Source organism: Meriones unguiculatus, chromosome 7, assembly GCF_030254825.1.
Source record: "Meriones unguiculatus strain TT.TT164.6M chromosome 7, Bangor_MerUng_6.1, whole genome shotgun sequence".
NCBI lineage: Eukaryota > Metazoa > Chordata > Mammalia > Rodentia > Muridae > Meriones > Meriones unguiculatus.
This window is the reverse complement of record NC_083355.1, coordinates 33,161,128-33,183,762: the sequence shown is the minus strand read 5'-3', so window position 1 is coordinate 33,183,762 and position 22,635 is coordinate 33,161,128. Positions and strand designations below refer to the sequence as shown.

Sequence of the window (22,635 nt, the reverse complement as noted above, 5' to 3'; positions counted from 1 at the left end):
TTGTATAACAAACACATATAAACTTTCTTTTTTTTGTTGTTTGGTTTTTCAAGACAGGGTTTCTCTCTGTAGCCCTGGTTGTCCTGGACTCACTTTGCAGACCAGGCTGGCCTCAAACTCAGAGAGATTCACCTGCCTCTGTGTGCTACCACGCTCGGCTTAATTTTTTTTTTTTTCAATTTTATGAATGTTTTGCCTGTCGCTTTCATGCCTAGTGCCTGTGGCAGTTAGAAAATGTCAGTTCCTCCTGAAACTGTAGTTCTAGATGGTTATGAGTTACTATGTGAGTACTGGGAATTGAACCCAAATTCTCTGTAGGATCAACATGCATTCTTAACTATTGAGCTGTCTCTTCAGCCTCAAATGACATATTTTATTCAGATGTGTGTACACAGAGAAAATTTCTAGAATACAGAACTTGTAATTGCTTCTGAGCAAGGAAAAGGAAACAAGTTGGAAGGTGTTTTTGTTTTTTGTTTTTTTTTTTTTCCTGTTAATTTGTTTTGTTTTTGTTTTTTGAGACAGGGTTTCTCTGTATAGTCTTGGCTGTCCTGGACTTGCTTTAGTAGACCAGGTTGGCCTCCGAGATTTGCCTGCCTCTGTCTCCCTGAGTGCTGGGACCACTGAGCCTGGCTGTTAAATAGTCTCCTTTTCTCCTTCTTCATCACCTTTTTTGCTTCCTTTTCTCATTAAGAGAAAACCTTGGTTTGTTTTCTTTTCAGTTAAGGGGAGAGAGGTCTCCCAGGTGATTCCGATGTGCACCCTATTAGAAACCATGGCACTGTCTCTCCGTTGCACCTTTGTCATGAGCACAGTGATGGCTGTCTTTCATGCCTTCATTAGTTTTTGGCGCTGGTACAGTTTTTGAGGAGCACATCCTTGGCTGGGTTGGTGATGCCAAAGTTCTCTTGGACTCTGTTGCTGAACTCGTGTGGCTAGCAGAACACTTGTCCTAACCAGCCTGAACCGAGATAGTGTAGACATGAAGGAAAGATTTCAGTCAGGCCATTCCCAGGGGCAGTAGGGGAAGAACACAGGTTCAGATCCCTACATGGCTGTTGTTGTAAATTTAAAAAAAATTATTGTTAAGCTATAATTTGTTTATTATTAACCCTGTGATTATTGTGGTGTTATTATCTAACCTGCTATCACAAATAATGAGACACAGACACCTGTTAGAGTTTATAATTGCCTTATTTTACCTTGGTCCGGGCAGATATTTCTACCTCACCATTCACCTCTCAGCCTCCATCCAGTACCATCGCCTTAATCGTCTTTATCTAAACTATCTTCTATCCATAATCTTATAAATACTTGCTTATATTCTTCATCTGGGCCTTTTCTCCATCCATGCCATCCTCGGAGTCCTTCCTCCTTGCCCATGTGGCTTTTTTTCTCCACACTAACCCATAGTGGTGTTCTCCTTCCTCCTCTCTTCCTATCTGTCTGTTTTCTGTGATTCTCTCTTGAACCCAAAAGCTCAGGAACCTTAGCCACACCTACTCCGTTATGCCCTGCCCAGGTATAGGCCGTTTAATCAAGTGATCATGCTTGTCTTGGGCAGGGTTACAAAACAAGGGTAGGCAGTAACCAGATTTTGGGGGCCAGTAATGTGCGCCAGACCTCAGGCAGTCTCCGCACTTGATTGTGAAGCCCTTTTGATTCTTCATCTTTTTACAAGGTTGAGATGAAGGGACGTGTGTGAAGAGCTTGCTGTCACAGTTAGGTATTCTCACAAACAATATTGTACCCTTCACCCCTAAAATCTGTGTTAGTGACTGGAAGACCTTGTAACACTAAATTCTCCTCAGTGAAAGGAAGAAGGTTGTCGTGGACACTCACTGTATTTCTTTGTCCCTAGTCGCTGTTTTGATGGGAGCACTCCTGTTCATGCAGCAGCTTTCTCAGGCAGCCAGTGGATCCTCAGTAAACTGCTGGATGCAGGGGGTGACCTGCGACTCCATGATGACAAGGGTCGAAACCCTCAGGCCTGGGCCTTGGCAGCAGGGAAGGATCGTAGCACTCAGGTAAGAGTGGGCCTCCTTATCTAGCCATGTCCAGTAGGGGAATGTGAGATCCCTGGGAGCAGAACAAACTTTATAGTAGCCTTAGCATTGAAATTGGACAGAGACCTGATTTGAAGCAAGTTAGGTGCTTGTGGTGGCCAGAGATAGATGTGATATCATGTGTCTTTGCTTAGTCACTCAACATCAGTTTATTAAAGGATTGATTTATTTGAGGATGCCAGGTCTTGTGAAACTAGAGTAACAGGCAGTTATGAGCTGCCATATAGGTGCTGGGAATTAAACCCCAGGTCCTCTGGAAGAGAAGCCAGTGCTCTTAACCGGTGAGCTATCTCTGTTTTTTTTTTTTTGTTTGTTTGTTTGTTTGCTTGTATGTTTTTTTTGTTTTCCTTATTTTTAGTGTCTGTTGTGTGTTTATGATGTGTGTGCATGCCTTGGTGTGAATGTGGAGATCAGAGGACAACTTTCAGGAGTTGGTTCTGCAATGTGGGTGCTGGAAATCAAATCTAGGTTCTCTGGAAGTGTAAGCAGGAAGTACTTTTAATCACTTAGCCATTTCTTTAGCCCCTTCATCTTTATTTTTTGAGACAGGATCTTTCACTGAACCAGGCTGGTAGGCCTGACCAAAGAGCTTCTACAGTCTCACTGACTCCCATCCCCTGATGCCTTCCACCCCCAACACCGGAGCTACAAGCATGTGCCACACTGCCCAGCCTTTTATGTGGGTTCTGGGAATCTGAACTCAGGTCCTCATCCTTACATGGCATATACTTTAACAACTAAGCTACCTCCTTAGTCCTGTGATATGTTTAAATGAGGACTAAACATGGCACACAAAACAAAACAGCATGCCGAGTGCCAGAGCTTCTAAGTGTAGTCCCTGTCTCCTTGCCTCTGGTTTTCATTCCACTGTCCCAGCTTTCTCATCCACTGAGGGAAGAATTGGAGGAAATAGGTTGACAGGTTCTCTCCATGTAAACATTCCATGTCTTTAGAACAATCACCTTGGTTTTTTTCCTTCTCAGCAATTTTCCTGTTGAGAGCTTTCAGCTACTCAAACCATTCACCTGCATGTTCAAGCCTCCATTTCTCTGATGTTATCAGCACTGTTTGTCTTTGTTCTGTGTTACAGATGGTAGAGTTCATGCAGCGCTGTACTTCACATATGAAGGCTATCATCCAGGGCTTCTCCTATGACCTCTTGAAGAAGATAGACTCTCCTCTGCGGCTCATCTGTAGTCCACCGTGGTTTGGTAGCCTCATTCAGGGGTGAGCACCAGCTTTGAACCACTTCAGCCTTCCTGGTAGGAGCCTTGTGGTTCTTTAGCAGCGTAACAGGTTGAAGCAGGGAAGGGAAAGCCCATCACTAAATTGCTAAGGAGATAGGACCTATAGTAGTTCCAAGAGCAGAATGATATTCACGTCTTCCTCTTCTGCCGTCCTTCTTTTGTTTGAGACACAATCTCTGTACATACCCAACTGTCTTGGAATTCACTCTGCAGATCAAGCCAGCTACAATCTCGGAAATCAGTCTGTCTTCTGAGTGAGAGGTTAAAGGTGCACGTCACCACGCCTAGCGGCAGAGGAATTTTCCTTCCGTTTGAGTTGAAAGTGCTGAAGCATTCATTGCATGCATGACACTGGTGCTGTTTCCAGTAAAACTAAGCTTATGGGAGCCTAGTGTGCAGATGGTTTGCGGGTTTGAGAGTAGGCTGCGGAAGAGCAGTGACTGGAGGAGTAGCGTTTACATCTAGTCCTTGCTGATGTTCTCTGGCCTTCTTGGGCTGTATGTTTTTCTATTTGTAAGATGAAAAAGTTGTAGAAGATAAGCTTTGTGATACTTTTCAACTCAGACCATCTGTATTTCTATCAACTGATGCATGATAATTACCTCTCAAACTTAACAAGTGTCAAGTAGCAAGTAACAAGCACTAAGTATCTCTTATCTCATGCAGTTTCTGTGGTTTAGGAATCTCAGAATGGGTTCAGGGGTGTTATCATCTGAAGGCTTGGCTGAGTGGAGCGTCAGTTCAAAATGGAACTCTAACATGACTGGTGCTGGGCTGCTTGAATGTCCCTTCAGTTTCCTCAGAACCAGTGATCCAAGAGAGATGGGGGTAGAAGTCCTGGTAGATGTTACTTTGGAGGTGGCTCGTTTTATTTTTTTAAATATGTTATTGTGTATGCATGTGTGCACTTGTTCTGCTGTACACCCGTTCATGCACATGCCATCATGCATGTATAGAGATCAAAGGACTGCTTGTGGAGGTCAGTTCTCTCTTCACCACGTGGGTCTCTTGAGATCAAACTCCGGTCATGAGGTTAGTGGCAAGCACCTTTACCTGTTGAGCCATTTTTCCTCTGTCCATGAAACCAATTCCTTTATTTCTGCAATATAATACTGAGTAAACAGAGCAACCTGAAATGACATGTGAGGAGTCGAGAATCCTAGGTCCTTCCACAGAGGGTGTCTATTACACATCTTCATTCCCATAATAAAAGCCAATTAATCATGTTCATGTGGCCATACATATACTAACGTTGGGAAATTATGATGGCCCCTGTGCTAAGATAATAAACAGTAATTCGGTAATTTTTCAGTGTGGCTGTAGGAAGGAAGGAAACAGAGCCGTCCACCTTAGCGCTGGCTGCTGCTCCTGTGCGCCACCACTGCCTGGCAATGACCACGCTCCTTTGTCGCTCCCTCTTCCCCGAGATAGCTCAGCTTGGCCTCCAGGGTGCTATGTGGCAAACGATGGCTTTGAACTCTGTATCTTTTGTACCTCACAAATGCTGGGGTTAATAGACATGTACTACTGCTGGCCTTGAACGATAGCCCAGGATGGCTTCAGCACTTGGGAAGCAGAGGCAGGCAGATCTCGGAGTTGAGGACAGCTGGTTTTCTTGCCTCAGCCTTCCTAACGCTGAAATTGCAGCTGTGTGCCACCACTCTCAATTGCCTGAAGGTTTTTTGATTGTTTTTTTTTTTTTTTTTTTCCTTTTTTGTGACAGGGTCTCATAAAGCCCTGGCTGGTTTAACTCACTGTGTGGCCAAAGATGACTTTGAACTTTTGAATCCTTCTGCTTCTATCTCAAAAGTGTTCAGATTACAAATTCTGACTCGTCATGAGTCTCTCATTTTAGCCTCTTGGGTGTTGGGATTACAGGCATACACTAACATACGTGACCCCAGGATTTTTAAGGTACCCCTCTGTAGTAGTAGTAGTAGTAATATACTAATACTACTGCTGCTACTATTACTACTACTAATAATATAAGATAGGACTCAGCTGGGTGCACACCTTTAATCCTAGCACTTAAGAGGCAGAGGCAAGCAGATCTCTGAGTTCCAGGACAGCCAAGGCTACACCCTATCTCAAAAAGAATAATAATAACAACAACAAAATCAACGTTTTGGTTCTACTTCTTCTTCTTTTTTTTTTTTTTTTTTTAAGTCAGGGTCTTTCTCTCAGCTTATTCTGGTCTCCAACCCATGGCAATTCACTTGTCTCAGTTTCCTAAGGGTTAGGATTATGGACCTGAACACTTTGCCTGGCAAAAGATAATACTCTTAAACAAGCTTGGCCTGGTGGTGCACAGCTGTAGTCCTTGTAGGCTGCTAAGCAGGGAGGAAGGGACTAAAAAGGGCTATTTGCAGCCAGGTGCTTCTCTGGCACCCTATTGAACATAACACACATCTATGCCAGCTTTCTCTAGCACGGTCCATAGCCCACAATATCCTTTCTAAAGCAGAGAAAACACATTAAAAAATATCTTTCTTTTCTCCTCTTATCTGTCTCCTCCAATGAAGTTGCAGAATTCTTCAATTTCCTATTCGTTTTTTTTCAAATTGTCTTTAAGTTTTCTTCTGAGTTCACTTTTAATCTACCAAACTAACTACACATAATTATCCATTATATCCTGTATTACTCAGTACCAGCACATGAGGAGGGGTAGATTTCATTACAGTCCGGCATGAGCTGCATAAAAAGACTTTGTCACACACACAAAAGCCAAGTAGTGAAGATATCTGCCTCAGTTGGGTTTTTGTTTCTTGTTGTCTTGTTTGTTTTTTCAAGATAGGGTCTTTCTGTTTAGTCCTGGCTGTCCTGGAACTGGCTTTGTACACCAGGCTGACCTCGAACTCAGAAATCTGCTTGCTTCTGCCTCCCTGCCACCTACTGGCTCACCTACTTGTCTTATGCAGCCTAGGCCCACTTGCCTGTGAATGGCACTACCCACAGTGGGCTGGGCCATCCTACATCAATTAGAAATGATTAAGAAATAATCCATAAACCTGGTCACAGGCCAGTCTGATCTGGACAAGTCTTTAGTTGATGCTTCTGTTTTCCAGGTGACTGTAGGTTTGTGTCAGGTTGATGGCTAGCTATGGTAACAATTACACATTTTGGAAAACTTGGCTTGGTATTGTTTCTTTGGATATGAATGATAAATTTTTACTTTTCTCTCTCTAAATATTCCTAGAAGCCCAAGTAGTTCTCCTCATCGACAGCTTAAACCAGGAATCATTTCTGCCCAAAACATCTACAGCTTTGGCTTCGGGAAGGTAAGATGTTGCCACTCAGAGCCAAGCGTTGCTGTTCTACCTGGAGAATCACATGACCATATCTCTCCCCCTTAGTCAACTCTTGCATTTTTTGGGGTGGAGTTTGAGCAGGGATCTCAGGCTTGAGATAGCCCTGCCTTAAGCTCCCCGGTGCTGGGACTAAAGGATGAGCTGCCACACTCATGCTCAGCTAAACCTAATGATTTTTTTTCTTTTCCACATACTGGAAAAGCAAAGATAATTCATCCAGCATATTTCCCAGTGGCCTCTTTATTTAACTGGCAGAATAGAGGATCCCAACGATAATATTTGCCCTCAAAACATTCTTCAGTTCATTAAAAGCATTTAAGTATATTCACTAAACCTGTGGGAAGGTAGGTCATCAGGAAGCAAATCCATGAGCTGGTACAACTTTCTGCCGCTGTTAAAGGAGAATGCATGGGACCTTCCTGAGAATTAAAAGATCTAGGTCTTCTTGCATCCTAGGCAAATGCTTTATCTCTGGGTTATGTACAACATCAGCCCTTAATTCCTCCCTCCTATCCTCAGAGTATTTTTTTCTTTTTTGCTCTTTTGCATTGTAGGAAAGATACTTCTTAGTGCTCCTGTACTTACTGAAAAATAGTAAACACTGTAGCAAATTTATTTGAATGACTCTGGCAAGATATAAAGTGTGTAGAAGTGATCCCACTGACAAATACTGCTGGGTAATTAATGATCTTTGCTTTTCCAGTCTGTCTTTCTACCAAGAGAGAATTATATCTGATAACTTATGTCTGATCCACAAGAATGAGGCAGAGAATAAGGAGCAGACTTGAAAAGGAGCAAGTTTCCACTCTCAGTGACACACCTTCCCCAACAAGGCCGAACCTCATAATCCTTCCCAAACTGTTCCACTAACTGTGGACCCAACATTTAAATATATGAGCCTATGAGGGGCCATTCTCATTTTGACTACCACAGCCACTCAGTCCCAGTCACGTCACTTCAAGCAATATGCTGGACTTCTGTCTGAACCAACTCAGTAAAAGGGAAAGAATATTTCAGGATTCAAAATAATATAAAGGCAGTTGTGGATCATGTAGGCTCATACTGATAATTCTGTCCTTAGAAGGATAAGGTATTGTAAAAAGAAATACCAGAAGCTACATGAAATGGCATACTCCTGTAGTTCCAGGACATAGAGGCAGGAAGATCAAGCATTTGAGGCCTCTGTAAGCTACATATTGAGATCTTATCTGAAAAACAAGTGGGACAGTGGGGCATGTTGGTGTACGCCTTTAATCCCAGCATTTGGAAGGTAGGCGGGCTGATCTCTGAGTTTGAGCCTGGTCTACATAGTGAGTTCTAGGCAGCCTTGGCTACATAGTGAGACCATGTCTCAAAAATCAACCAATCAGCTGGGCATAGTGGCACATGCCTGTAATCCCAGCATTTAGGAGGCAGAGGCAGGCAGATTTCTGTGTTGGAAGCCAGCCTGGTCTACAAAGCAAGTCCAGAACAGCCAAGGCTACACAGAGAAATCCTGTCTGAAAAAAAACCAAAACAACAGCAGAATTAACCAAGCAAGCACCACCAACAAAGATAGTACATAGGTGTATTTATTTATTTATTTTAAATTATTATGTACACAATGTTTTTTCTGCAAGTACATCTGCAGGGCAGAAGAGGGCACCAGATCTCATTATATATAGTTGTGAGCCACCATGTGGTTGCTGGGAATTGAACTCAGGACCTCTGGAAGAACAGGCAGTGCTCTTAACCTCTACGCCATCTCTCTAGCCCCATAGGTATATTTATTAAGTAGCAGCTCTAAGCCAAGTGAAAAGATTCTGTAGGTTTTTGCTTTCCTTTTATTCTTCCCACAACTTGAAGCTGTTTCTTGGTTTCAGTTTTATCTTACTTCAGGAATGCAGCTCACTTACCCAGGATCTCTTCCAGTAATTGGAGAAAAGGAAGTGATTCAAGCTGATGATGAGCCTACCTTCTCTTTCGTCAGTGGACCCTACATGGTCATGACCAAGTAAGTGGGAACTGGTCGGTGGGAGTTTGGATTAGTCCCAGGGGAAGAGAGGTTTCCTATGTATTGCTAGCTTTTTCTCAAACAGGAAGCAACTCATAATGTCCATAAATTACGGTTTCTCCCTCTCTCATGTGTTGGTAACTTTTTCTCAAACAGGAAGCAACTCATAATGTCCATAAATTAGGGTTTCTCACTGTGGACAACTTTGGCCAGATGATTCTTTGTGGGCAGACCTGTGCATTGTAGGATATTCAGGAATGTGACTGATCTCTGTCCATTGGTGCCTTTTGCAACTGTTCATGGCCCTCTCAGTTGTGACAAGCAGATTGTCAATAGATACCACCAAATATCTGCTATCCAGAGAACAACTGCTCTTGAGGAATTTCTCATTTCAGTGTGCTAATCCTTCTGCTTTCTAAAGGATTAGAGGCAGCAAGATGGCAATTGTCTTGCCTCTGAAACAGGCTGTGGCTCTCAGTCAAATCCAAGGATGGTGACAGGAACAGGATTTGGATGTGACTGAAGCCTGTTGGATGTGCTCAGTCCTCAGATACCTAGTCCCTGCGGGTTAGAAGAGTTGTCCTGGCTAGGATGTCCTGGCTTTTAGGCCTTGGGTGCTTCTTTCCTTCTTCAAAGAAACATGCATCTGAGAAGCCTCTGCTGGGTCCACAAGGCCCCTTTGCCCTCTTGTTTTTCTGCCTGTGCTGTGCGTTTGCTGTCAGGTCGTACGTCTGTCCCATCATTATGGCTCTTGTCCATTCTTATGGCTTCTTAACTAGTCTCTTGTATTTGGATCTCCACAGCACTATCCATTTGCCACACTGTACAAAAACCTTATCAAATTACTTGCTCCCTTGAATCGTTATGTGACTTTTGCCTCCTCACATAATTCTCTTTTGAACCTGGAGGTGGTAGGAAGGAGGATCCAATCTTAAGGGGAAGCTGAGATTCTGTGTGAACTAGTTTTTCAGATCTGTAGGAGGAAGACTGGTTCACTGAAGCAGTGGCCACTCAGCCCCTCTCCTTTCACTCTTTTCTGCTCTTTCAGCCTTGTGTGGAACAGGAGCCGAGTCACGGTGAAGGAGCTGAACCTTCCCAGCCATCCTAACTGTAGCAGACTAAGGTTGGCTGACTTGCTGATTGCTGAGCAGGAGCACAGCAGGTAAGGAGAAGTAAGAACAAGACCCACTGCAGGGCCAAGTTGATAGAGACCCGGCTGCGGTATACCCATCTCACCTAGTTTCAGCATGTCCTGAGTGCTGGACTTAGTTGACTTCTAAAAGCTGTTGAAGGAACAGAGGGATTAGTGAGTAGTCTGAGGAGTATGGATTGTGATGGTAAGGGCCTCAGTTCCGATACCTGTCCTGTAACTCATGTGTTTGGGTGGCTAGGCCTTCAGGACCAACTTTTTTTTGTTTGTTTGTTTGTTTGTTTTCTGGGGCCTCCATTTGGGACCGTGTACCCATCTAGAGAGCAAGTGACTGCCCTGCTTTTATAGAACATAGCAGCCCACGAGGTCAGGTATCTGAGAACCACAGCTCCACTACTAAGGATATTTCCATGAGTCTCAGTTCCCAAGACTTTCTGAGGTTCAGGTCATTTAGGTCTTGGTGAGTCAGACACTGGGTTCATGATTTCATACCAGGGCCACCAAGGAGCTGAAATGGATTGAGCTAGTTCCTGAAGAAGTCACTCAGCCCTGTAAGAGGTGTCATTAGGCAGGCAAAACCCTTACTCTTGAAGAAGCTGCTCTGAATGGCTGACACAATCTAAAAAGACATATAGGTAGGCATGGCATGTGCTTTGACATGAGGCTGAGTAGGTATGTGACTTCGGACACATTTCCTTGATGTCTGCCTCCTTTCTTGGAAAGCTCTCTACCGTTTAGCTACATCCCTGTTTTAATTGGTTACTTCTTTTCTACAGTGAGTAGGAGGGTGCATTTCTGTGATGATGATGCAGAGTGCCCTAGTTAGGGTTTCTATTGCTGTGACAAACACCATGACCAAAAAACAAGTTTGGGGAAGAAAGGGTTTATTTGGCTTATATTTCCATATTGCTGTTCAGGATAGGACGTCAACAGGGCAGGAACCTGGAGACAGAGGCTGATGCAGACGTCATGGAGGGTGCTGCTTACTGGCTCGCTTCCGCTGACTTGCTCAGCCCTCTTTGAGCACCCAGGACCACTAGCCCAGGCATGGAATGACACCCAATCGGCTGGGCCCTCCCCCATCAATCATTAGTTAAGAAAAAGCCTAGCCAGGCACAGTGGTACGCACCTTTAATTCCAGCACTTTGCCAAGCAGAGGCAGGCAGATCACTATGAGTTCTAGGCCAGCCTGGTCTATGAAGTGAGTCCCGGACAACCAAGGCTACACAGAGAAACCCTGTCTCAAAAAAAAAAAAAATCATTACAATCTAATCTTATGGAGACATTGTCTTCTCAGTTGAAGTTCTCTTCTTTCAGATAATTCTAGCTTTTGTGTCAAGTTGACATAAGACTAGCTAGCACACAGTATTTTGTAGGTTTTGTCAGCATTGTTATTATTGCCATTGATAACTTCTTAAAATATGTAATTTATAAGTTTATGTTCATTGGTGTTTTTGTTGTCATGTATGTCAACATGTGTAAGGGTGTCCGTCAGGAGCCTTGGAACTGGAGTTATGGACAGATGTAAGCTGTCATGTGCGTGCTGGGAATTAAACCCTGGTCCTCTGAAAGAACAGCCTGTGCTCTTAACCACTGAGCTACCTTCATCATCTTCCAACAGATGTCTCCCTTTCCAGAACCCATCTTATTTTCTAAGAAAAATGCTATATATAAATTGTATTTTGGCTTTTGTTTTTCTATTTGTTGTTTGTTATTGAGATAAGAGCTCATGTAGCCCAGGCTGCACTTGATCTCACTGTGTAGGAGAGGGTAACCTTGAGCTTGAACCTCTTCCTGCCTCCATCTCCCAGTTACTGGGATTATCAGCTGCACCGCCATGCCTGACTATAAATGGGATTTATTTAGAATGTGTTCAAATGACGTAAAAGAAGGAATATAACCTGTGTTTTTATCATGCTCTTCTATGCCTGTGCCTTCTGAAGATTTTTCTCTTTTGTAGCAATTTGCGACATCCTAACCTGCTGCAGCTGATGGCTGTATGTTTGTCCCGGGACCTAAAGGAAATCCGCCTGGTTTATGAACGTATCACAGTCGGCACACTGTTCAGTGTCCTCCATGAACGAGTAAATGGCCATTCTATAGACTTCCCCCAGCTGTCCATACTATTATCTCTGCCCTCTTCCCTGCTGTCTTTGCAGAGTTCCCATTTGGAAGGTAACCCTGTAAATCCTTTTCCTGTATTGCATATGGTGTAACATGCTAGATAAGACTGATACACATGTGTTGGAGCTAATGTGATTTAAGTTTTTTACATTGCTTCCTTGCTTTCTTGACTGATTCATGTGTCTGTCTGTGCATTACCCCAAATGTCAGAGGACAGCTTGTTGGAAGGAGAGTTCTCCTTCCACTGTGGGTTTCAGGGATAGAACTCAGGTCACCAGGCTTAGCAGCAAGCCATCTCACTGGCCCTAATACAATCTTCCTTCTTTCATTAAACAAATTTCTCTCTCTCTCTCTCTCTTTCTCTCTCTCTCTGTGTGTGTGTGTGTGTGCGCGCGCGCGTATGTGCGTACGCGTGTGGAGATTAGAGCATTACTCTGGTTCTTTCTGTGAGTTCTGGGGAATTGAGCTCAGGTCATTGTAGATCATGAGACATCACACCCATTTTACCTGCTGCTCCATTTAGTTGGCCTCGTTTCGTTTTGAGATAAGCTTTAACTGTGTAACCCAGACTAACTAGCCTCAAGTTCAACACCTTCCTACTTCTCAGCCACCTAAGTGCTGGGATTACTGGTACACAATTCCTGGCCTCTCAATCCTGCTCCTTTTTTTAAAAATTGATTAATTAGCTAATTAATTAATTTATTATTAAATCAGCCCTTTAATAGCTCAACAGAGCCAGAAATATATTGTTGCAATTCTAGCTGAGCCCTTGGCCACAGGCCCTTTCCCCTACATTTCACTTGTGTTCTGTACTGGTTTGCTTATATAGGTGGCTCACCACTTCATTCTCAGATTTCCTTGCAATGGAGGACTCTTCTATGACTGACAGGTCTTGTGGCTAAGTGTTCTTTGGCTGGGATATGGATTCTAGGAGCTCTTTCTCTGTGACCCCCTATTCTAAATACCCTGGCTGGGAGTGAAGAGAGACCCTCCAGAGAGTGTTTCTCCTCAGTTCTTTACTGGTGGGAGAGAAAGGACCTTCCTGGCAGTTTCTACACATTAACCTGGAATGCACATACCAAGTCTAGAGTATGTTCTTCCAATTTTTCATGATATAAAGCAGCTCACCTGTAGGAAAGGAGCTGAGGTTTAGAGCCTGGGGCCTGGATCAGTGGAAGTAGTCACTTATCCTCACTGACACTTGGGCTCCTTGTCTGCTAAATGAGAATACCGGGAAGCCGTGAGAATCAAGTGAAAAGGCTTTGGAAATGGCAGGAGGAGGTCTTTTCCTTTGTTTTTGGAACTTTCTCCTTTGCTTGCAGCGGTCCCAGTTCCCAGTGTTGCACATGGAAGTGATTGTGCACTTGCTGCTCCAGATTGCTGATGCCTTGATATACCTGCATTCCCGAGGGTTTGTCCATCGCTCCCTCAGCTCCTATGCCGTCCACATCGTCTCTGCAGGAGAGGCAAGGCTGACCAACCTGGAATACATGATGGAGAGGTAGGTAGAGCCTGCATCGTAGTGTCTTTCCTAAGAGGCACTCCCTGGGGGAGCTTGGTTACAGTGTTGAAATCTATCTGTTCAGGACTCAGAAAGAGATTTCCCAAACGCCTAGCTCTGTTTGCCAAGGTTGTAGATAGACTCTTGTTGTACACTGTGTGTGTGGGGGGGGTAGTGGGAGGCAACTTTCCTTCTACCATGTGGGTCCTGAGAATCAAATTCAGGCCGTCAGGCTTACTGTCAGGACCCTTTACCACTGAGGCCTTTGACCAGTCCCTTTCCTGCCCCACCCCCCAAGATGGAGTATTGTATATAGCTCAGTCTGGCCTCAGAACTTACGAAGGAGTCTAGGTGGATTTGAATTCACTGTTCTCTTTCCTCAGCTTCTCAGGAGCTGTTACATGTGTGTGTTGCCACACTGGCTTGGAAGTTACTTCTGCTTAGGGTAGTCTCATTTTCATAAACCTGTAACATTCATGTGAACCATGTATATCAAAACCTCTATCCATCCACTCGGAAAATTTTCCACTCAGCACAACAGGACTGTTCAGGACTCATAATTGGTGGGAAAACGTGTCCATCAGCACAGAAATATAAATATAATTTTTTTTTGAGATAGGATTTTTCTATGTAGCCCTGGCCGTCCCGTCCTGGGACTCACTGTGTTTTGTAGACCAGGCTGGCCCTGAACTCAGAGATCCTCCTGCCTCTGCTTCCCAAGTGCTGAGATTAAAGGTGTGCACTACCATGCTGGGCTGAGTTGTATGTTCTTACTTTGTATTCTGTCATGTGTGTTGAAAGGGGTCTTGTTAGACATGTCTCCCATCAGTGGCCAGCCACCCTTAAGGCCTCAGTTGCCCATTGTGTTCTTTTCATTGTTAGTCAGGGAATAAAGAAAGCAGAGAGAGTGCATAGTCAGGTTTGGGGATAACCTAAGTTGGGTACATCACAGCTTACAACTTTGCCCTGACCAGAGTGCAGTTAGCTTCTCATTGAATAGAGCCTCAGAAAGGTGCCTTGGCTCTAGAAGAGGTAAGGGACACCAGTGAGTCTTCTGGACTGTGTCTTCTGCTGTGCACACTCTGCCCTCAAGGGACTCAAGCACATGGAGAAACACTTAAAACATGGGTTCCTTGTTCAAACACTGGTAGTTGGGCTTAGTTTCCTACTAAGGGTTGGGACCAGAGCCTTGGTTGTCCTGGAACTCACTCTGTAGACCATGTTGGCCTTCAGCTCAAGAGATCTGCCTGCCTCTGACTTCCTAGTGCCAGGATTAAAGGTGTGCACCATCACCACCTGGTTATAAAAGTTGTCTTTTGATCCCACCACATGCACACACACACGGAAACACACAGCCTTTCAAGGGCTCCTTGCCTACAAGAATAGGTTCAGGCAATTTTTTGGGAAGTATGGAAGTAACCCCAAAATGTTCTCACCTCCCAGGAAGGGCTCTGATAACATTGCACTGTCGCCTTTACCCACTTTCTCCTGGTTAGTTTTATTTACCTTTTTGATACAGAGTGTCAAACAAATATCCCAGGCTAGCCTTACACACTTTATATAGCCAAGAACGGCCTTGATCCTCTTACCTCTGCCTCTCAAGTGCTGGGATTATGGGCATTTGCTTACTATTCTTGACACTCCTGGTCATTTGAACTCACTTTCAGTCTTCACTGCTCAGCATATCTACCGTATCTAGTATACCTTGTATATACTTTATTTCACCACCCTTGTCTTTTCTTTCTAAAAATATTCTTAAAGTATATGTGTATCTGTGCATGTGTACACGTGTATGTGCACACGTGTGCAGCTGCTGGAAGAGGACAGTGGTATCAGATCTCCTTGGATCTGTAGTTATAGATGGTTATGAACAACCCAACATGGGTGCTAGGAACTGAACTTGGGTCTTCTGTAAGAGCAGTATGTACTTTTAACCACTGAGCCATCTCTTAGCCCCACCCTTTTTGGTCTCTCCCACGCCCTTCTCCTCCCACCCCCAATCTTGCTATGTAGCTCTAGTTGGCCTGGAACATGTTGTGTAGAGTTGGCTGGCCTCAAATTTGTGGCAATATTCCTGCCTCTTTCCCTGAGAGTATTGGGATTATAGCCATGCCCAGATCTAATTTTTACAACACTTGTTTGTGTATGTGTGTGCACGTTCATGAGGAGACTAGAGGTCAACATTGGTTGTCTTCAGTTGTTCTCTTCCCCAGGGGTCCTCTTGTCTCTAGATTCCCAGAACTGAGATTATATAGAGGTTAGGGCCCTTAACCTTCAAAGCTTGTATTCTGTTGCTATTACTAAAAGAGGCCTAGCCCATCAGAAATTTTTCATGGTTTATAATAAAGTTAGGCCTGGTCATCATCTTGTGACCATTAATTAGTGTGATCTTTTTATCTCCATCTGAAGGAGAATATCCTCCAGAGCTAAGCAGGTTTTACAAAAGCTAAAATATGCAGGTTTCTAGTTAAGGCAGTTTTATTTTTAGCAAATAGGACTCATACTGTCTAAGCAGATACTGTTCTGCCAGGTTCATGGGACCCTCAGAGACCACCAGAAGAGGACTTGATGCAATTGCAAGAGAGCTTTGTTACGAGAGCGATCGAACTCGGGACCCAAGTCTCTCTAACGCAGCAGTAGAGAAGTGGGACCCGGAGCTCTGAGTGAGCAGGGTTTTAAAAGGGAAAGTCTGTGAGCAGGGGGTTTCCGTGGCAGCAAGCAGGGGGGGCACAAGTCTTGGCGTTACAGAATTGGTTAGCAGGGTGGGGTGACCTTTTCTGAGGCACACAATCACAATGGCTATTTTTCTAAACCACATCTGAAACATTGGGGAGAATTTTCCCACCTGATTCTCAACTGATTCCCATTGATTATTGCCAGGGAGTTTGTCTCTATTTTCTATGAAGCATTTATTCTGTTATATTTCCTGGAGGCTGTTGCTAGGAGAGTTAACTTTGTTTTCTGCCAGGTGTACATTCTGTGATATTTCCTGGTACCTGAATTCAGTTCCCAGTCAAAATCTTTATTTCAAAATGGAGTTATATTATAGCTAACTTAAACTCTTCAGTACTGGTGGTGGTCACTTCTTAAGGGAGATGAACATTTTCCAGAGAAGAGGAAGGGGCAAGCAGGTTCACAAAACATAAGTCAGTGTCAGCTCTATTGTCAAAGGTCAGAGATAGTTTCTTATTCCAGTGTAACCTTGTAGTTAATATTAAAGGTTATTAGTTTTCCTTTCTTCTTCACTCCCTGCTTTTGGATATGATTAATTTCATACAAGGCTCCAGTTTTAGAATTCTACTTCATTAAGAGCCAGGCATCCAGGGTGAACTGCTGTGTACTTATTAGGTGGGCTTAGAAGTCAACACCATTGTAACTTTATAGCTTTTATAAAAGGAGGTAATGAACTGGAGTCAGTAGTTTAGGGTGTAAGGTCCAAATAACAGGTTCAAAATGATTAGGAAGAAAGAGCCTGTTAAAGGAATCAGCCCCAAATTCCAGTTCCAGTAGATAGTTCAGGAGTCTCGAGATTTTTAGTGTGCTTTCCTTCTTTTGTCTGTTTGCTTTTAGCTGTTTAATTGTTGTATCTTTGACTATTCTTAATTTATTAGCACAAAGCAGCATTCTTTGTTTAAGAATGTGCAAGTCCTCCCTCCTCTGCTGTTACCGATTGAGGCCTCTTCAGAAGGATGGCTCCTGCAAGGGAATCCACTTGGTCCCGTATTGTTTCTCCTGCTTCACCTATCTGTCCCCTATCCTTAATTGCTTGGTTAGACAGACAGATCATTACATTGTTTTTCTAAAGATGCTGTTTTTCCAATCCCAGGCCCACACCAACTGTCGTTTCCAGTCCCACTGGTAGGGGGATGAGAACAGACGTGCTTTTAAGCTTGCCATGGGCTTCTATCTGTGGTAACGTGGGAGATTCATTACCTTGAGCTGTATTGGCTTGTGGATTTATATAAATGAGAGTATGAAGCCCCATTCAGTTAGGAAGGAGGCACTGGTGTTCTTACAGCACCCAGGACCACTGGCCCAGCTGTGGCACCATCCACAGTGAGCTTGGTCTTTCTACATCAGTCATCAACCAAGAAAATGTACCATAGGCTTGCCCACAGGCCAATCTTATGGAGGCATTTTCTCAATTTAGATTTCTTCTCAGATGACTTTAGCTTATGTCACATTGACAATAAAATAGCCAGGACAGTTGTGTTCACTCAGTGTTTGCTGCATGATTGGATGGATATAGATGAAAGGAACACTTAATGGAACAAAATCAGGGTTAACTACTTTGCCTCTATAATCCAAAGCATCTCACCTTTTGAACTTTCTGCTTGATAATACTCTCAGGGGCTTTAAAGGCTGACAGAAATGACACCAATTGTCAGGAGTGCCATCTGCTGTTGAGAAGACAGCATAACAGTTTAGTCTGGTTTTGTGCTTCCATAGAAATAGGAATCGTAAGTTTCCTAACTCCCCCTACTTCTTTTTAAATTATGGTGCTGGGGACCAGTCTCAGGGTTTCACATATGTGTTGGTATAATATTCTTTTAAAATGTATATGCCTTACCCTTGTTAATTCAAGTGCTGATTTCCCCACCCCCAACTCTCTGGTTTCAATCTGGATATTGCATTGTGATACTCACTATAAGCATCCTGTCTCAACTCTTGTGTAAACAGGACACAAATAAAGCAACTAGATACAATGTTTTGCAATGGGAGGAGCCAGAGGACAGGAAAGAGGGGAGGAGCTAGAGAATAGGAAGGGGCGAGAAGGAGGAGGAGCTGGAGGAGAGGGGAGCTCGAGGAGCATAAACCAGACCTAAGATTTCACAAAAAGCAAGTATAATGTGGGAAATCTAAATGTTAGGAAACTGAGGGCTTGGAGGTTTAGGAGGCAGTAAATATTGCCCAGCATTGTGTTCTGGGTTAACTAAAAACCCGGTCTCTGTGTGGTGATTTGGTTATACAGCTGCTGAGCATTAACAGCAGCGTTACCAGAAGATAAAACAATAGTAAATATCAATTACTTTCTACAACACATATGCTAGGCAAATGCTGTACCACTAAGCCACAGCCTCAGCCCAACTCAAGGTCCGGAGGGATGAGGGGATGCTGTCCAGTGACCCAGCCAGTTGGTTAGGGGTACTGAAGTAGAGCCAGGGGGTGGGGTGGAAAATGCTCCTAGGTCACAGGCATAGTGGACTGGAAGTTGAATGCAGGAAGACCAGATAGGAGACACGGGGTGGAGGCAGGGAGCCACAGTACAAAAAAGTGGATTGCACTGAGGAACTGGTGGTAACAGCTGCCTGGGCTGGGGTTGGAGTGAAGGGAAGGAAAGAATGGTGAGCGTTAGCTAGGGTTCATGAGAGACGTACTGAGCATGGTAGACATGTAGGCGATCTCATTTGGGCTTGCTGACCTCAGAATGGAACTTGAGACAGAAATGGCAGTCAGCCAGTCATCATAGCCACAACAGTATACCTTTCTTTGTAATGTAAGTTGATAATCCATGGGTCCAAATAGCTTTTAGTTGTTCACTTATTTTGGATAACACTCTACTTGGGCACATTCGTTTGTTTGACATCCATATTAATGGTAATACTGCATCTCCTGGCGTAAAAGTGACACAGCAGCATTTTTCTACTCCAAGTTCCTCAGTTCAATCTTTAAAGCAGGGTACTGCTTGACCCTGCGGGTGGTGTCACATAGTCACACCCAATTTAATTTACAGGACTCAGTTCAAATTTAACTGAATCCCAGAACACTTAACTGCCCTACAGTGACAGCCAAAGTAGTCTCTCATCCCCAGCACCACTCTGCCCTTCTCCGTGCTGGCAGGGAACACAGGGCCTCTCTCTCATATAGTAAGTGAGCACTTGAGCTAGATCCAAGCCCTCCCATCTCACTTTAACAGAGAAAAAAGAAAGACTGTAAGAGAAGAAAGGGAGAATAAATAAGAGAAAGGATTTGAATTCTGACTTGGCCTTTGCTAGAGCCAAAGAGGCCCTAGGTTCCTTTGAAGGAGTGCCCAGCTTTGAGGCACGACAGTTTCTCAGAATATATTACAGGTAATGGGATGCCCATTGCCTTTGTGGTGACAGCTAAGGAGGAGCACTTGTCTAGCATGCGTCTGTGTTTGATCCCCAGCACTCCCATAAAACCATAACCAAAACTTTGACTTTTTTGTGATACTGATGTAATTTGTTAATTTAATAATATGACAAATATTTCAAATTCATACATTAAACATATACCTATATATAAAATTTGTGTGCATATCACAATACACAAGGGCCCACTTTACCATTTAGCAATACAGATTAAAAGCCTGGATCAGATTTTTTAAAATTCATGGCTTCCTGACCTCAGTGGTCTCTGTCAAAGGCCGTTCTGAGCAAGTAGGGAGGTGTGGAGATGGATCTGGTAGGAATTGGGAAGGGTAGGTAAATATGATAAAAAATACATAGGATTGTACAAAAGTCTCAAAGATTTAATTAAAATACTTCCACTGATAGAAACTTTAGTCTGAGAGGCCTCATTATATCTTCTAATATCTATGCTTATGCCAAACCAGCAAAGAACTTTTTTTTCCTTTTTTCTTTTTTTGAGACATGGTATTCTGTTTACCAGGCTGGTCTTAAACTTACAGGCAGGAGTGGGAAGGAGCTGTGGGCATTGGCAGAGCTCCAAGGCAGTGTATACCAGCTCAGTGTAGAGCTGCATTTTCAGAAGCTCCTGGAGATGATTAACAGGAAATATTTAAGTGCACTTTGTGGTGATCATGACTCCTTAAGAGAAACTCTTGCCTTTTGTTTCCTTCTGTAGCCAGAACAGCGGTATGCACAAAGACATGACTCGCGTGCCCCTCCCCACCCAGCTGTACAACTGGGCTGCACCAGAAGTGATCTTACAGAAGGCAGCCACAGTGAAGTCAGACATCTACAGCTTTTCCATGATCATACAAGAGATCTTAACAGGTGATCCAGGAACACGGAAAAGCGTTATCAGCGTCCTTATTTTAGCTTAGAGATTTCACCCCAGGAGTTACTTGGTTTTATGAAAATTCAGAACTTAAGAAAAAAATCTTGAAAGGTCTTTTATGTTTGTTTGTTTGTTTGTCTGTCTGTCTCTCTGAGATAAGGGTCTTATGTAGCCCTGGCTGTCCTGGAACTTCCTATGTAGACCAGGCTGCTTTGAACTTACAAAGATCCACCTACCTCTGCCTCCTGAGTGCTGGGAATAAAGGTGTACACCGCTACACCAGGCTTCAAGGAACTTCTTTGTGCATATTGGCATAAGATGGTTCCCCAGAAATCTTTAACTATTTAAGCCCAGAAAAGCCCATAGATCTGCTCTAGTGATAAGGTATTTAGCATAAGTTGAATGAATGAATGAACGAATAAATAATTAAACAAACAAATAAATTCCCTCTAGTTCTGGGGATTGAACTTGGACAAGAGCTATATCACTGAGTTGTACTTCCAGCCTCCAAAGCAAAGTTTATTTGAATATTTGCTCAAACTTTATTTAAATGTTTGTGTCGGTACTTAAGGTTCTTTGTGATGTACCCCTTTGAAAACTTACAATTGAGAGAAGGTTGGCTTCTAGAGAGTAAACATGAAACTGAATACCCAGAGGGATCAATAGATGTACATACGATATCTCTTGAAAGAAATGAAATCCCTTTGAACTTAATATGACTTCATGTACTCACATAACTGAAGACAGAAGGACTCCTTCAAGAGAGAGAGAGAGAGAGACAGGCATAGTCACATGCTAACAGAGTAAAATCACATTCAGGTTAGGGAATAGGTCAGAACAGCTGACTTTTTGATGTTTGCAATACCAGAGGAAAAATTACACTCCATGAGATGAATTTATGAATGATCTACTCAGCTTGATGCCCAAGCATTCCCTTGTCCCCAGTCTGCTAGGGATGTCCATGTGTGCAGGATGCTGACACTACTTTTTGCCAACTCTGGCAGTTATTTCCCTGGTATATAGGTAAATTGGCTCTTTGTCCATAATTGGACCACCAAGTAGTTTCTCTGTGGGAAGAAAGTAATGTTTAAAGTGTCCAAGTATCGTGACTAAAGTTATTTCACAAATTTTGATTTATTATTATTTTTCTTTTTTTTTTACTTCTTACATGCTGTTTATATTTTAATGCTTTATTAGTATATATTAATTATATAATAGTTTCACAATGAAGTTTTTTACATGTATAAAATATATTTTGATCAGATTCACTCTCATTGCTCTCTTTTATTTTTAATTTAATTTTATGTGTATGGGTGATTTGTATGCATGCATATCTACACACCACTTGTGTGCCTGGTGCCTGCAGAGTTGAGAAGAGGGCATCGTGTCCCTTGGAACTAAGGTTACTGATGGTTGTGAGCGGCCATGTGGGTGCTAGGAAGTGAACCGGAATCCTCTGGAAGAATAGCCAGTGCTCTTAACCGCTGAGCCCTCTTTTCAGTCACCACATTCCCACTCTTATCCCCCTCATTCATACTCTTCTTCTCAACTAGTCCCTTTTTACTGTTATGTAATATGGGTAAGAGGTTATTACAGAAACATAGGCAACTTATTGGTATGTCATCACTGAGGAAAATCTCGTTCCTTTTCTCATATTTCTCTCTGTTATTTCTACCTACTCTTTTTCCTTATAGACAACATACCATGGAATGGCTTGGATGGCTCAATTGTTAAAGAAACCATAGCCTTGGGAAATTATTTAGAAGCTGACGTCAGGCTTCCGGAACCTTACTATGGTATTGTTAAGTCAGGTATCAGTGCCAAGCAGAAAAGCCGAACAATGAACCTACAAGACATTCGGTATATTCTGAAGAATGACCTGAAGGCAAGCTCTGAAATTGTTTCTGGGCTATCTACTTTATCGAGTTATAGATCAGGAAGCTAGAGACCCAAGTTTTTAAAACTTCTGGAATGGAACACAGTGGTGCATGCCTGTGGATGCGGGCACATGGGTTGGAGATGGGGTGTGCTGAAGTAGGATCAGGAATTTGAGATCAGTCTGGACTTCATAGAGAGTTCATAGAGAGCTGCTGCAGGAGCACATACTAAAGAGTTCAAAGCTGCTGTAGGAGCACATACTATGAGAATTCAAAGCTGCTGTAGGAGCACATACTATGACTGGGTCTCAAAAAAAATTTAAAAAACACCAAAGTTTTGGAAAGCTTCACTTTACTCTACTCTGTTGCTGAGAAAAGCCTGTTT

At 43.2% G+C, this 22,635-nt stretch overlaps 1 protein-coding gene across 1 annotated transcript in view; it reads left to right on the top strand.

Annotated features, from left to right (window-relative positions):
- The window catches only part of Tex14 (testis expressed 14, intercellular bridge forming factor), a 99,012-nt gene that overhangs the window by 37,347 nt on the left and 39,030 nt on the right, over positions 1-22,635 (top strand). Inside the window, exons 3-11 of the mRNA XM_060388406.1 lie at positions 1,862-2,027; positions 3,157-3,293; positions 6,510-6,591; positions 8,484-8,614; positions 9,663-9,776; positions 11,725-11,848; positions 13,211-13,389; positions 20,218-20,369; positions 22,068-22,258. Of these exons, the coding sequence (XP_060244389.1) occupies positions 1,862-2,027; positions 3,157-3,293; positions 6,510-6,591; positions 8,484-8,614; positions 9,663-9,776; positions 11,725-11,848; positions 13,211-13,389; positions 20,218-20,369; positions 22,068-22,258 (1,276 nt within the window). The remainder of the gene's footprint in view (positions 1-1,861; positions 2,028-3,156; positions 3,294-6,509; positions 6,592-8,483; positions 8,615-9,662; positions 9,777-11,724; positions 11,849-13,210; positions 13,390-20,217; positions 20,370-22,067; positions 22,259-22,635) is intronic.